Raw genomic sequence first — 17754 nt, forward strand, 5'->3', positions numbered from 1 at the left:
TGAAATACCCAAATTACCCCCATACATTCAACCTTTTTCTTAATCATCCATTAAATATACCCAACATACCCCTACTAATTTTAATCCACACACATCTACCGTCAAACCCTAAACTAATTATCTATCTATACTATGTTATAAGCAAATATAATTTTATTGAATTGTAAGGTTTAACATTCAACAATTCATCAAAATGACATTACATCAATAACTTACACTACTCACCGCTGTCATCATCACTAATCGCCACCGCCGCCACCACCAATCACGTATCGCCGCCAACATCGTTGCCGCTACCCCCGCACGCCACCATTACATCGTCACTACCACATCATGCGGGTACCTTTTTAGTATGGGCCAATGCATATAGAAATTTAGTTTCATTAATTTTCTGTACATTGACACGGTATAATTAGAAAAAAACAATATACTTCACTTCTCTTGCTTTTTTTTTGTTTGTTTTTACATTCTTCATCAAATTCCTTAAAACCAAAAGCCAAAAAAAAAACTCTACAAATGCGTATTGGAAACCAATAATCAAATTTTGTTTGAAAACGTTTCTAGTCTAAGTTGTCCCAAACCCACAAATATATACAAATCGGAAATCGAACCGAAATAGGTCCAAACCGGCAAAACCCGAACCATTTAAGACCGATAATCATTGGTTTAGTTTTCAAAAACCGAATTATTTCAGTTTGATTTTCAGTTTTAGCGGAGAACCAACTCAAACCGAATTGGACTCATGACCTTATGAGTGGGGACTCTAACATTTACGGAGTAATAAATAAGAAAAATGATTAATCCTCCTAACCAAATAACCTAATAATCTTCCTAATTATGAGATGATGACATGTGAAAAAATCAGAAGACAAGATTAGGAAAGAGAATTAATAGATACTACATGTCACCTTCTTAATGTATTAGGAGGATTATTAAGTTATTGGGATAACTGCAGAAAATAGAAATGAACTTTAATCGATTTCACGCAATTAGCAATATCCTTTGAGAAATTTACTTTTTAGAAATCATCTTTTGTTTATTAACAGAAAAAATAACATCTGACCTGGTAACCTGCTGACGTGTCAGTTTGACTTTTAATTCACGAAATTAGAAATGGTTATTATTTTAATTAATTAATAATAATAATAATAATAATAATAATAATAATAATAATAATAATTATTATTATTATTATTATTATTATTATTATAACAATAATAATAATAAAAACACTTTTATATATAGTAATAATATTAATACAGCGAATTATTACTTTATATTTTCAAAATAAATCTAATAGTAAAATTAATATTTGATGAAACTAGACTTATGTCCGCGCAATGCGACGGTGGTGAAGTTAGTGATAGCAGAGGTGGTGGTGGTGACAGTGGGGGGCGGCAGTGGGGACAGTGATGGGGGCGGCGATGATGGTGAATGTAAAGTAATTAATGTTAAAGGTGGTATTGTAGTTATTTTACATGTTGGAGGATTTATGCTGTAAATTATTTCATAAAGACTATTGTTAGGACCAGTTTTGACTAAAACTAAAACTGGTCAGTCTCCAGTTGCATCTGGATACCAGAAGATATGTCCAGAATTAATAAAGTACAGTTGCAATGTACAATTTATGCAACTGACGACTTCCTCTAGTTGAAAATCTGACCAATACATCTGAAGACAATCCTATTGAAGTCAAAGACATCAAGTGTTAGAAGGAGAATATTAAATGGCAGCGAAGCCCAGTTGACTTTCTACCCAGATCAAGACAGAAGAGTATCAGTGTAAAGAACTTACAAAGCTTTACACTGATTACGAGGAAGACCTTTTTACTTTATGCACCTTTATCCCAACATTATCAATTGTCTTTGATTAAAGTACAAAAGTGCATAAAGTAGGTTGATAAATTGACTTTATGTCTTACTTTATCCAACATTTTCAAAGGATTTCAAATTGAATCCTTAAATGCTAGTAACCATATTTAGGTGGTGAAGTTGGAATCCCAATACCAACTTTGCCTATAAATAGAGGTCTTTGCACAACCAAGAAACCACTTTTGCATATTCAAACTTTGCATATTCTTGGTGGACTTGTGCAATATTCTCTCAATCGCAAAAAGGAATATTTCAAAACTTTAAGTGTTTTGATTGACAAAGAGAATTTCCAAGTATAGATCAATTGTATTTCATTGGTTGTTAAGATATTTACATCTTTGTATTATCTTGGTTCCGCAATAACCTTGTATTTTATTTAGACATCAATAAATAAAATACACTTGAAAAATTACAACTTGGTCTCACCATATTTACTTTAAGGGTTATTTACTGAAATGGTACATGGACTATCCACCATATTACTGATTTCATACCTATAACTTTAAAATTACTCTCATCATACCCCAACTTATCAATTCTCCACACGGACGATACCTGACCTGATGGGCGTCAGTTTGGCCATTAAGTTGGGGTATGACTACGGTAAATTTTAAAGTTTTAGGTATGAAACCAGTAATATAGTGGATAGTCCATCATTTATGTAATTAACCATTATTATTATTATTATTATTATTATTATTATTATTATTATTATTATTATTATTATATTATTATTATTATCATTACTATAATTTCTTGTAAAATCCTATTAATTTCCAATGGAAGTGATGTTTTTACTATTATTATTATTATTATTATTATTATTATTATTATTATTATTATTATTATTATTATGGTTGTTGTTGTTGTTTTAATTACACAAAGTATTATTTAGGAATAAATAATTTTAAAAAGTACATTGATATTTTTTGTAAATATTTACTTTTATTTTATAAAAGAATACTTTATTTTTATAAAAAATATTGTAAATATTTAGTTTTTTTATTAAAAACTATTAATCAATCAAATTGTAGATCCATGATGATTTTATTTATTTCATATTTATTTAAAAAAAATAAGTAAATCGGAAGCAGTACATTAATTTCATGTAAAGTATTGATAAATGAACGTGAAGTCTTGAATGGATACCACCATATGGAGTTGATTAAATCTGTTTTGAGTTGATTCAAACCTTACATAGTAGTTGTACAGGTACTAATGCAATACAAGAAATTATGATATTTTTTCCGGTTCACCCCTTTAAAAAGAAGATTGAAAAATATTTTTTATAAAAATAAAAACTTTGTACTAAAAATGATCTTTTATAAAAGAAAATATTATTTTATTAAAAAATAAATTTTATAAATAATAGTTTTTGAAATATTAATAGTTTTTAATAAAAAATTAAATATTTACAATAATTTTTTTATAAAAATAAAGTATTCTTTTATAAAATAAATATAAATATTTACAAAAAAATATCAATGTACTTTGTGTAATTAAAAAAAAACAACAACAACCATAATAATGATAATAATAATAATAATAACATAAATGATATCTGAACTATCCACCATATTACTGGTTTCATACCTAAAACTTTAAAATTTATGGTAGTCATACCCCAACTTAACGGCTAAACTGACGCCCGTCAAGTCAGGTATCGTCCGAGTGAAAAATTGATAAGTTGGGGTATGATGAGAGTAACTTTAAAGTTATAGGTATGAAACCAGTAATATGGTGGATAGTCCAGGTACCATTTCAGTAAATAACCCTTACTTTAATGTATTTACATATTGCATTGTATTTTACTTATTGTCACCATAAGTAATTTTTCCAAGAACTTGGTAGTGTTTATATTGCAAAGTAACTTCACCATCGACATAAAGGTGTCTTCAGTTAGTATCATCTCTTGAGTTGAGACTTACAGATATTATATGTATATTAGATGGAGATGTTTAAATGACTGAAACTATATAATGCTAAATATATATCAAATGTTAATTTATCTATTAGATTTATTTTAAAAATATAAAGTAATTATTAATTGTATTACTCCCTCCGTCCCAATTTAAATGTCATAGTTTAACATTTTTGGTCTTTCATGGTTAACTTTGACCGTATAGAATTTTATTTGTGTTATGTAATACTTGATGTAATATATAAGAATCGATTAAGTTTTCAATGTATTTTATAATGATATAACTTTCGTCACGTATTATAAAACACAAACAATAATATTAATGGTCAAAGTTGCGATGGAAAGATTTTGACAGTCAAACGTGGACATTTAAATTGGGACGGAGGGAGTATTATTTTTACTATTTATAAAAGTGCTTGTTATTATTATTATTATTAATTAAAATAATGACATTGCTAATTATGTGAATTCATCCAAAGTTTATTTCTAATTTCGTGAATTAAAAGTCAAACTGACACGTCAGCAGGTTACCAGGTCAGATGTTACTTTTTCTGCTAAAAAACAAATGATGATTTCTAAAAAGTAAATTTCTCAAAGGATATTGCTAATTTCGTGAAATCGATTAAAGTTCATTTTTATTTTCTGCAGTTATCCCTAAGTTATTTGGTTAGAAGGATTTATCATTTTTCAATAAAATATACTTAAATAAACCATTTTTTCTTGTTTCTTGAACGATGTTTAGGCTACATTCTTTAAAAAGTATAAAATAACATCAAATCTTATTAGATTGGGACTTTTTTCTTTTTTTGATATTGTGTCCTACGTTGTTCGAGAGACAACTAAAAGTGGTTTACTTTCTTTTTGATCTCCTGATAGCTGCTGTCCACAATGTGGAGCACATTGAATTTGACTTTCCACTTTTTCTAAAAGATCAAACACTCAAAATGTAGGTTACCATATCAGGAAAAACAAAAAGTAATGGTTATAACTTATAAGTGACAAAATGGATGGATCGGATAACAGGTCACAATAGGTTCAAGCAAAGCGGCCTATGATGGGTCAAAACGGTTCATGGTTTGGTGAGGTTGATCTATTCAGTAAAAAAAAATTTTACTTATGTATTTATTCATCCATTAACAACAACAAAAAACCTTAAAAAGGCATACAGAACTTTGTTTACAATTTAAATTTTATTCTCTTCTTGGCTAGTCTCAAGACAATACACGTACACCTAACACCACCGTCACCACCACCAATAGTCGCCGCCATCACCACTTGTCGCTGCCACCACCAGACCCCATCGCCTCCACCACTGCCACATTATGCGGGTATCACACTAGTATAATAATATTAATGTAGCTTTTTAAAAATACTTTAAGATTCATGGATGTTCCGGATAATCTGTTTTTTTCTACACATCATGCTAGAGAAGAATAGTTTACTCATAATTATCTTTTTTTTTTAATCCTTCCGTTGGATTTGAAGTAGTTGTTGTCCACAATGTGGAAGCACATTGAATTTTCCTTTCCACTTTCTTTATCAAACACTCAAAATGTAGGTTACTCTATCATGTAAAATAAAAAGTAACGGTTATAAGTGACAAAATGGATGGATTGGATAAGGGTCACAATGGGTTCAAACAAAGCGCACTACAATAGATATGTCATTTGTCCATACTTACTTTGAAAGAGCGTGAAAAAATTTGTAAATTTTTTCACATTTTAAAACGTATATAAATAAACAATATATAAAAATGTGTAAGAAATGAATTTTTTTTAGTTTTTTCACACTTATATTTGTGGGAAAAATAAGTTCACACTTGAAAGTATGTAAAAATATATTAATTGTTCACATTTTTTGATGTGAAAAGCTAAATTGTAATAGCAAATTTTTTCACGCTAAGGGGAGCGTGAAGAAAATTAGGTGTTAGGGTACTAGGAGTGGTTGGAAAGATTTTATCAACCCTCTCAAATCTAACCAATAATATCCATCCATCTCACTTTACCTTTTCAACCCTCCCACTCAACCCTCCCAACAATTTTTAGTGGCATTCCATAAAATGTTCAACTCTCCCAACTTTTTTTTCTCTTTTTTAAATATATCAAATACATAAAATTTTATTATTAAAACACAACATATTAATAATAAAAACACAATACTACATTTAAACAACAAAAAAAAAGAAAATACTTCAACATACTAAATTAAATTTTCAATCGGTGTTGGTTGAAAAGCTGGGTCATCGAGGTATACTAAATCTAGACCCGATACATGCTCTGTAAGATCATACCGGAGACGATGATGGACGTTTTCGTCATGCAACTCCGGTAAAACGCTAGGATCATACACTATCGGTGTCGGTTGGTCCATTATATGAACCGGTGAAATTGCCCTCCCGTTGTCTTTAATGATCATGTTGTGCAATATACAACACGCTTCGACGACTTTGCCGATCTTGTCTAAATCGTTAAAACGAATCGGGGGTTCCAAAATTTTCCATTTTCCCTTAAGAACACCAAAAACCCTTTTAATCTTTTCTTGCCGCTTCTTGTACTCTCTTGAACTTCTTTTCTTTTGGATCGACAGGGTGTGGATAAGCTTTAACAAACGTAGACCACCTAGGATAAATCCCATCAGTTAGCAAATAGCCACGTTTGTAATAGCGATCGCGAACAATGAATGATGAGTTTGGAGCCGTCCCATTTCGAACCGTGTCATACAAAGGCGACTGATTCAACACATTAATATCGTTATTTGACCCGGGAGGACCAAAAAACGAATGTCATATCCATAAATTTTGTGAAGCGACAGCCTCAATCATGATCGTAGGGACTTTATGATCCTCACGTGTGTATTGCCCTTTCAAACTCCTTGGACAATAACTCCATTTGCACGCTCCTTCCCATTTTCAATTTTATGAAGCCCGGTTTGTGAAACCTTCTTCCAGCCCTCCAGCCCAGCCCGCTAACACATGGATTGGTGAAACCGGTGGTTTGGGCCCAAGCTGCTCCAACCCGTTCTCCCACTCCGTATGCCCTTACAAATTTATTTTCATACTTTTAAGTTTTAAATTTTTTTGACATTTGTTCACACTTTTAAGTGTGAACATTATGTTAATATATTTATAAGTGTGTAGAAATTATAATTTTCGAAAATTCTTCACACTTTTAAATATGAATTTTTTTTTACACGACTTAAAATGTGAAATAATTAACAAATTTCTACACACTTCATTAAAAGCCACTACAAAAAAACAGGTCTTCAGATACTGAAAAATAAAGAATGATATATGCAAGTTTTTGATTGGTCGGTCATAACTAGTTACATGATTTGAACAATTTTACAAAGTCCGTGCATACAATAAAGGTTCTGATAGCTCGTGCACACTATATAACTTTTCGATCTTAGTTATCTACATTTCGACGCACTTATCCCTTAATTTTTCATCAGATAGGAATTTTTTATTTTTTTATGTTATACTAACAATAACAACCACATATATAATCATTTTAATGTACTTATTTCATGTCAAGTGTAATGTACGTACTAATATTCCCTTCTAATCTCATCATTGCAACATGTGTTTACAATAATCATAGCTTTAGTTCTGAGAGGATTAATTATTTTAATTCCGCATAACAATTATCAAAAATTTGTATTTTTTTATACACAATATAAATATTGTCAGCTGGATTTAAACAGCAAACAAAGATAACTACATATGTTTAATACGGAGTACGTTTTACTACACTTATTAGAAAGGGTTAATAAATCCAAAAATATTCCCGGTACAAATTATTATTCATTGACTTAATTATGTAAACACATAAATTAAGTGCTTATTTAAAAAAAAAAAGGTTCTATGTGTAGCATCCAGGTCGGTTGAGGGAGTAGTAGTGGTTTTATTTTCCGATCCCTTGTATAGTAATGGGCTCCATAATGATGGACAATATCCGATCCTTGGCTGAAGCCTCATCTGGTGCTTTAACTCCGTCCCCATATTGATAGATACAGTATGAAATTCTAGCAAGGCTAATGGCTATATCCGTCAATGGAGCGTCCACATCTTGTTCACAACAAGCAATTCGTGCTTCCATCATTTTCTTCCATATTTCTTCGACTAGACTAGTTTTTATATATTCGCGCGCAACTTCCTCACAAACACCATGTTGATGCATGTAACATAATATTGCATTCGCGTCACCCTCTTTTTCTATCTCATCCTATGATATGATGATCAAAATAAATTAAGTATTAAATACGCAATATTAATTTAGGACAAATTAATTGAAACAAATAGTAAAAAGAGATGATCCATACACAAAACTTTTTAATCATTCACAAAAATATATATGCAATATTAATACGCAGCTAGATGTGTACTACTGCATATATATATTTGCATATATATTTTTGTGAATGATAAAATAAAGTTCTATGTATCGATCATTACCTATAGTAATTGAAGCCTAGGTATAATAGGTGTTATTGAAAAGTATGTACTATTAATAATGAAAACTAGCTAGCTAGGAGGTAGAATATATACCGATGAAATAGCCAAATCATTGTAGAGTCGAAGAAGCATTGATGACCATTTATAAAGATCACGACACTTTTCCAAGGATTCAATTGTATCTTTTTTGAAATCTTGATTCATTAAAAAGTAGCCATGAGTAAGTATAAGCACTCCTGAAACCGATACCCAGGCGTTATCCAGATAATCTTCGAAAGATGGTATGACATTTCCATGAGTCCATGTTGCTTCTACAAGGAATGCATCTGCTAGATCTCCCCACTATTATAATATCAATGAAGACATCCAAAATGTATATAATTAAGTTGTACGTTCGCGTTTAAAAATAATTTATTTCATTCGTTATAAATACTAACACATAAGAAAAAAAAAATCGTACCGCTTTAGAAAGGATTGGTATGATGTTTTTTCCATGAGTAATTAAGGTCTCATAACCCATTTCATTGACAGTGTTGTAAAGAGCTAGAAAGCCTATTTGTAGATACTCGGGCATACATTCCATTTCACTAACTTCCCACCTAATTAAAATATAATCATTTAATTAAGGTATATGAAAACTAATTTAGACTAATTATTTAGTGAATATATTCTAATTAAATATACTAGTACCATATTACGTACCTCTTGACAGCATTTGTGAAGACCTTGAGTTCATCTAAAGATCCATAAATATCATAGATGTCGTCAATTGAGTTAATTAAGGAGCAGACTTTCGTTAATCCTATACGGCAACAAGAGTATTGAGGTTCAAACACAATTCCAACGCTCGCAAAGAAGCATTCCACCAGTCGGTCCCGGATGAAGCTCAACTTGCCCGTTAGGCCTATTTCTTTCCACCACCTATTTATTATAATTAACAAGATCGATCGAGTTACTTAATTATACACTATTTTACTACCATGCTTGCAATTTGTAACCAATCATATATAGTAACAGCAATGTATTCCTCCGTCTCATATTAAATGTCTAATTTTGACTTATCAAGTCTTTTGCTTTCAACTTTAACTGAAAATATCTTTTTTATATATATATTATATAACACTTCATATAAGATATATGAACGGATTGAGTTTTAAATATACTTTTAATTGATATAACTTTCATTAATTAGTTTATAACACAAACAAATATATATTTAGTCAAAGTTGTAAGCAGAATACTTAACAAGTCAAAATAACTTTGTGGTTTTTATGATTACTAGTAAAGGATATATACTAAACTTTGCTTCTATAGTATAGTACTATTATATTTGATAAATCATTTTCAAGAATGTTTGATGATCTTTACTTTTAGTACTGATTGACAGAGTATTTAATCAAATAAGGCGGTTTTTACTTTGATAATTCTTGAAGATCTATCTTGTGCACCGACTGAACCATGTTGAAATTTAATGTAGCAAGCTCAAGCAGTAGTCGATTTGCATCTTCTCGTTTACTATAAGCATCGATGTACCACCTAGCTTCTAACCTAGCCATCATACGGTACAACGGAATATCCAGTGCATGTTTTACTTGCTCATTCATTAGTACTTCGTATTCACCACTATTATTATGTAGCTTATTTAGCAAATTCTCAGTCGCAAATAGCTTGGCCTCGTTCAAATCTGTTTCTCCGTCGAGGGCAAGATATGAAGCTTCATATATACTTAGCAATGCTTTGGTGTTCTTCTGTAGGCGTCCTGCCAACACACCACGGCTGTCCTTGAATCTCCTACAAAAGCCTGCTTATAATACGTACATTTGAATTAGCTAGCTAGCTAGAAACTATAGTTAATATAATCATGTATATGGGCAAGGTGAGAAAAAAATAAATGACCAAATGAGGATTAAATTTGATCGACCAAGATGTTTCCATAGTTATCAAAAATATATATATATATATATATATATATATATATATATGGAATTACCTTGGGCTGAACATCTATAACCATGTTGCCTAAGAAGTCTGAATTTAAGAGAAACGACAGCGAGCAGGATGTTTTCTTCATCTTCTTCAACTCCCCGCCAGCTAATTAGATCTTCATCATCTTGTTGTGCTATTTTGTTGAGTATTTGGGTTATGCTGGTTTGAAACCGATAGCCAAGGCCGAGCCTTTCAAGGTTATCTATGAGCTCAAGCACTTTCAAAGTACTGCTCAGTTCACCACCATTTTCATAATTAATATTATCCAGCATCTGCCTCACTTGCTTCTCTAGCTCCTTCACCTTCTCCTTGTAGTTTATCTAAGTATCACATATAGTAACATAATGAGAAAAAATGATTGCCATGTGTGACAATTAACCACCATTCTTTGGGGAATAGAACCTGTATGTATATAGGTATGTATGTATGTATATAGATATATGTAAATGACTTACTGAGAAATTGGTCTCCAATCCTTGAATAAAATCAGGACTCCAAAGAGTTCGCTTGTAAATAGATACATGACTACTATTAGTTTGCACCATTTCAATAAACCACCAATATTTGATCACCCACTTGAAGTTTAGTTTGTATTAATATCTATACCACATGCAGAGAACAAAACACCTGCCATTTGATTTATATAGTGAGGCAAATTGAACCAAAAAGTTACATTGGTACTTCATTCCCAAAATAAGAAAGTCAAAGATATAGTACTCCTTCGAATTAAATGGTCTAGATATAACTATATGGCACAACATTTAGGAACCTACCGGCACGAGCCAAAGAATTTGGTAGTTGTGGACGATCACTGTGCTACATCTCTCTATCTCTATAATTCTCCGACTCTGATATCACCACATCATTTTTTTTCTTACGTGACATTCATATGTTGTTAGTCTTTTAGATGTTGACACGTACATAAGTTGCTGCTCGAACTCGTGCGCCCCAATTCATATATGAATAAAAGTAACCAATTCGTCTATATTACCGATTGCTTGTTTGTTAATGTCCCAAAATTAATAAAGGTTTCGTCCGTCTTTTAATGCAACTGCATTACGTAACAAATTCAGAATCTAGCCACTTGATAAAATATTCTTTCTACACTAATTTCTATCTAGATTGAATTTGGTAAGATAGTATAAAATATTTATAACATTACAAACAAATGATTGATATAATATTCTTTCTACACAAATTTCTATCTAGATTGAATTTGGTAACATTAGAATAAAATATTTATAACATTACAAATAAACGATTTACCATGAGGGTAGCCGGGTCATATAAAATATAAACTTTTAGAATTTAAATTTTATATTTGTAATTTTTTTCTAAAAGTAAAAGTAAGAAAAAATAAATAAGAAATATTTATAAATATTTTCCTCGTTGTCATAAGCTTATTCTTTAAAATTAATTGGTCATAAAAAGATTAATTTTGAGATATATCTCTCCATTGAAAAAATAAAAAACTTGAATTGTTTTAATTTTTAATAAAAAGATTAAATAAAGGTTAAAGAAAAAGTTTTCTTTCTTTGAGTATGTAAATGTGTAATACATTTAATAGTGTGGTGTTTGTGGCAAAATTATTTTATTTTAAACTATTATATATATTTATCACAAACAACTAATTATAATAATCATAATAGTTATATACGAAATATATACATATATATACAAGCTAATTATTTCATAAAATATATGTTTTTCGGGTTTCTTACATTATAATTAAATATGTTTTCATTTAATAAGATCTTGCCCGACATGTGTGGTTTTATTTATCAAAAAACTGGGATTAAATATGAGTATTACACTCTGTATGAAGACCAAAATTCTTTTGAAAGTCCATTTTTTTATTTCCAAGCTAGGGCCCATACTTTTTTTACATTCCCAAATACGACTTTTATAAATATAACAAACAACTTTTAAAATTTTTCCCCTCGCCAAAATATATCTGACTCCATCTCTAAATATTGCAATTACCCACACTTTTATTTAGTGTATACAGAGATAGTTGTAATAATAATAATAATAAATCTTATTTTTAATATAATTATTAGTATATCAAATATAAAATAATGTACTATAAAATTTTATTTAGATATACACTTGACAACTTTTTGAAAATGATGATCACTTTTAGTTATGTTGTTCAAAGGTGTGAAATACCCACGTATGATGGGAAGACTAACATACATTGTCTTAACTGTATCCGTGTTAAAAAACGTTTGACAAAATAGATCCTCAACTTAAGTCACTCGATGACAAACCCCTATCACTGAAGGAAATACTCTAAGAGGTTCACCATATGTGGAATTAAATATATGTGGTCGACAATGATCCACTGGTCCAGTGGTGAGACACCTGGGTTTTATCCTTGAGGTGGAAGGTTCGATCCCTTCCAGGTGCATAATCGACCCTCTGTTAAATTACCAATGTGCGAGAGCCTCCTGGAGTTTTTCCTTGGCAGCCATCTCAGTGTGGAAGTAACGGGACCTGGTTTAAACAATCGATTACCTACTGCTGAGATGGTCCCTCCCATTTGATGGCGAGGAGTGTGTCGGCGTCATGAATGATGTACACCTATCAAAATATATATATATATATATATATATATATGTGGTCATCAAATGTGAAAACTGATGTGTAAAATCGAGTTTAAAAATTTATAAACAAGCAATACCTAATTAACGACTACTACACACTTATGGGCAGTGGACCCAACCGTATATAGTATAGTTTTAAGGTAAGACCAGGATCGAACACAGGGACTGATCTAGAGCAAGCGAGTTTAATGTAGTGTAAGAAAAGTTTGGATTTTAAGGACTCCCGTCATCTTGGATTTTGAAAAGTTAGTTTAAAATTAAAAAAGAGTTAGAAATTCCGTAGAATTTATTGAAAAGAGAACTTGTATATCAAGATTAATTAAAAGATCATCTACTTCGACTCCATGGCACAACTTATTTAGGTTGCACTTAAGTTAAAACCAACTCACTAGTTGGCCACCTAGTTTATTACACTATCTGAACCCATTAACCAATTGTTCAATCCCTAAGTTCCGGTGACCACCTTCCCTATCAAGACCTACTAAATTGACGAATTTGCTTTGTTATTGTAAACAATCTTATCTACCGATTTTACCAAACCGTTAACACTTTAAATTCTATTATCTACTGTCGTTTATTATCTTATTATCACAAGTTAACACCTATTGACTGTACCCAATCAACTAGAAAAATGTATACCTAAACTTAGATACCTCTAAATCATTCATACATTATCAACAAAACAGTAGATAAGAGCACAAGAACTCAAAACATTAAGATTACGACAAAACGTTTAACAATCAACTTGAATTCAAAAGATTATGCAACCATTATTTAATGTGTCACTTCATCTCATTGGATAATGAAGTTATTTGGCTAGACATAATCATAAATAAGTCACAAATAGTAAAAAAAAAAAAAAAAAGTAAACATCTTGTACCAAGTGCGAAAGAGAATGAAAAGCTAAGAAAATCGATGTTTGAATGCCTTGAATCCCTCGAGCAACCCTTAAAACTTGGAGAACGTAAAAGCTGCTAAAAAGTGCCTCAAGAAACTAAAATCGACTGGAAGTGAAAGTATATCGAATGGGAGGGTTTTGGTCTTGTATTTATAGTGTTTTGCAAAAGTCTTCTAAAACCGACGTACAGGTGCGGCGCACCTGGCCTTGTTTCCAAAAATATCTCTGCCCGTTATGCGACGCACCACAGGGTTGGTGCGCCGCACCTCCCTGTTTTCTTACATCTTCCAACTTTCTGATCAAAATATGCTCTGCACCAGCCTTACAGGTGCGACGCACCAACTCTGTTTTCAGCCAAAACATGTAATTTTAATTCCGTCTTCACTTGTACACATCCACGAACCATCCTAATGCATCTTTTAATCATCCGAAAGCCGTTTCTAACCATTTTACATGTTCTAAGCCTGCAATCACTAACAATACCATCAAAGCATCGAATATACATGTAATTTGCACATAATTAAGCTCAAAACGTCTTAGAAACGATATGGGAATGTATATATAAATGGACATATCAAAAACTCTTACAAAATCACGTTTCCATCTATAGATATTAAGGTTGATCGATGAAATTTTATTTTAAATAAACATATGATTACATATTAATACTAGCACGGTACCCGCACATGCGGCGGTGATCATGGTGGCGACTGTATAGTGGTGGGGGCAACTTTTGGTGGTAGAGCCGACGTCGAGTGGTGTAGATAATTGATGTAAAAGTAATTGATATAAAGGGTTAATAGAGATATTTTAAAAGATAAAGGATCGATAATGTAATTTAATCATTAACGACATCTTTAGACAATTCCCTCCATGTAACTTCCAACAAGGAGGTATTTTTTTTATAATATAGTATACATATAGAAGTATAGATATACGTAAGTCTTTTACATATATCACATGCAGAGAACAAAACACCTGCATATAGGTAAGGCCATCTCAAATGGCATCTTGAGCATACTGGCCAACTCAGCAAGACGTCAACAAATTGTTCCAACAGACTGAACTAACATACTGAACTCATGTTATCTCCAACCCAACATATTGTAAGGCACTTTGCCTATGCCACATCATTATTCATATTAAATTAAAAACACATTATAATACCAAAAGAAAAATAATAAAAGAAAGGAATTTTGGCTATATTGTTGAACGGTCAAACAAATGAAAAGAAAACAATATACTAGTGACCCACAAGTATGCATTCAATTTGCTTGGAGACATATTGAAGAAGCATACTGTTGAACATATTGAGCATGTAATGGAAGCATACTGTACTTCAGTATGCATATTGACAAGCATACTGATCGACCATAAGGAAGTATAGATATTAATATCTATACCACATGCAGAGAACAGAACACCTGCCATTTGATTTATATAGTGAGGCAAATTAAACCGTACTTCATTTCCAAAATAAGAAAGTCAAAGATATAGTACTCCTTTGAATTAAATGTTCTAGATATAACTATATGGCACAACATTTAGGAACCTACCGGCACGAGCCAAAGAATTTGGTAGTTGTGGACGATCACTGTGCTACATCTCTATATCTCTATCTCAAAACTACGATGTGATATATTGGTATCGCCACATCATCTTTTCCTTACGTGGCATTCATACGTTGTTGGTCTCTTAGATGTTGACACGTCCATAAGTTGCTGCTCGAACCCGTGCGCCCCAATTCATATATGAATAAAAGTAACCAATTCGTCTATATTACCGATTGCTTGTTTGTTAATGTCCCAAAATTAATAAAGGTTTCGTCCGTCTTTTAATGCAACTGCATTACGTAACAAATTCAGAATCTAGCCACTTGATAATATATTCTTTCTACTCTAATTTCTATCTAGATTGAATTTGGTAAGATAGTATAAAATATTTATAACATTACAAATAAATGATTGATATAATATTCTTTCTACACAAATTTCTATCTAGATTGAATTTGATAACATAGTATAAAATATTTATAACATTACAAATAAACGATTTACCATATGAGGGTAGCCGAGTCACTTACCCCACTCCAAATAGTAATTTTTTTAGAATTTAAATTTTATATTTGTAAGTATAACAAACAATTTTTAAAACTTTTTCCCTCGCCAAAATATATCTGGCTCCATCTCTAAATATTGAAAGTATCCACACTTTTAAAACTTTTCCCCTCGCCAAAATATATCTGGCTCCATCTTTAAATATTAAAATTATTTTATTTCAGACTATTATATACATTTATCACAAACAACTAATTTTAATAATCATAGTAGTTATATAAGAAATATCTATATATATATATATACAAGCTAATTATTTCATAAAAAATATGTTTTCTGGTTCCATTATAACTAAATATGTTTTCATTTAATAAGATCTTGTCCGACACGTGTAATTTTATTTATTTAAAAAACTGGAATTAAATATGAGTATTACACCCTGTGTGGAGACCAAAGTTCTTTTGAAGGTCCATTTTCAATTTCCAAGCTAGGGCCCATATTTTTTTAAATTCTCATATACGACTCTTATAAGTATAACAAACAACTTTTAAAACTTTTCCCCTCGCCAAAATATATCTGGCTTCATCTCTAAATATTGAAATTATCCACACTGTTATTTAGCGTATATAGCGATAGTTGTAATAATAATAATAATAATAATAATAATAATAATAATAATAATAATAATAATAATAATAATAATAATAAGTCTTATTATTAATATAATTATTAGTATATCAAATATAAAATAACGTACTATAAAATTTTATTTAGATATACACTTGACAACTTTTCGAAAATGATGATTACTTTTAGTTATGTTGTTCAAAGGTGTGAAATACTCATGAATGATGGGAGAAGTATCATGCATTGTCTTAACTGGATTTGTGTTAAAAAATGTCTGACAAAATAAATCCTCAACTTAAGTCACTCGATGACAAACCCCTATCACCGAAGGAAATACTCTAAGAGGCTCATCATATGTGGAATTAAATATATGTGGTCATCAAATGTGAAAAACTCTTACAGAATCACGTTTTCATCTATAGATATTAAGGTTGATGAAATTTTATTTTAAATATATGTATGATTACAGATAAATACTATTTATTTAGTACGGTAATCATGGTGGCGACGGTATAGTGGTGGGGGCAACTTTTGGAGGTAGAGCTGACGTCGAGTACTGGTGTTGATAATTGATGTAAAGGTAATTAATATAAAGGGTTAATAAAAATATTTTAAAAGATAAAGGACCTATAGTGTAATTTAATCATTAACGGCATCTAACACAATTCCCTCCATATAGAATACTTATAGAAGTATACATATACAATGTGGAAGCACATTGAATTTGACTTTCTACTTTCTCTTAAAGATCAAACACTCTAAACGTGGATTATTCTATGAGAAGAAACAAGAAGTAACGGTTATAAGTGACAAAATGGATGGATTGGATATGAGTCACAATAGGTTCTTGCAAAGCGGCGTATAATGGGTCAAAACGGTTCATGGTTTGGTCAGGTTGACCAGTAAAAAAACTATCCTTATGTATTTATTCTTCCATTAGCAAAGAAAAAAGGTGAAAAAAAGGCATACAGAACTTTGTTTAATATAATTATCTCTCCCTGGCTAGTCTCAATACAATATGCCTAGGAATGTAAGTTTGAGCAATAGATTTGTATTGCTGATTTGCTGCTGCTTAAAACATGATTGCCTCTTATAGGTCAGTGTTAACATGCTCTACTGTTTGTGAGTTCGGTTTCTTATTTAAGTACAACTTTTGGTTGGGGGCCGGTGGTAGTGAGTAGTGACAGTGGATCATACTGATCAGCCTGGTGATGGTATTATGTTGTCTAAATGATGTCGGTTCTCCGAAAACATACTAAATTTGGTATACACCAAATATTGTAAAGAATACAACTAAAAACAAACTAGTAATTACATGTGTAAATTTTACATGTA

General features: G+C 31.0%; 1 protein-coding gene across 1 annotated transcript; it reads right to left on the bottom strand.

Annotated features, from left to right (window-relative positions):
* Positions 1-7514: 7514 nt before the first annotated feature.
* Positions 7515-10830, bottom strand: LOC122595421 ((E)-beta-ocimene synthase, chloroplastic-like). The gene is made up of 7 exons (XM_043767774.1): positions 10687-10830; positions 10236-10551; positions 9662-10046; positions 8948-9166; positions 8706-8844; positions 8339-8587; positions 7515-8015 (listed from the first exon to the last, which is right to left on the bottom strand). The coding sequence occupies exons 1-7, from the start codon at positions 10774-10776 to the stop codon at positions 7695-7697; spliced, it is 1719 nt and encodes a 572-aa protein (XP_043623709.1). The 5' UTR covers positions 10777-10830; the 3' UTR covers positions 7515-7694.
* Positions 10831-17754: the final 6924 nt, after the last annotated feature.

Source organism: Erigeron canadensis, chromosome 4 (genome assembly GCF_010389155.1).
Source record: "Erigeron canadensis isolate Cc75 chromosome 4, C_canadensis_v1, whole genome shotgun sequence".
Taxonomy (NCBI): Eukaryota; Viridiplantae; Streptophyta; class Magnoliopsida; order Asterales; family Asteraceae; genus Erigeron; species Erigeron canadensis.

Excerpts from the sequence above, each read along its gene's own strand:
- LOC122595421 (XM_043767774.1), bottom strand. The coding sequence starts at position 10,776 with ATGGTGCAAACTAATAGTAGTCATGTATCTATTTACAAGCGAACTCTT. Across the intron at positions 10,552-10,686 it reads GATTGGAGACCAATTTCTCA|ATAAACTACAAGGAGAAGGT; the intron begins GTAAGTCATTTA and ends TGTGATACTTAG. Across the intron at positions 10,047-10,235 it reads TTATAGATGTTCAGCCCAAG|GCTTTTGTAGGAGATTCAAG; the intron begins GTAATTCCATAT and ends TATTATAAGCAG.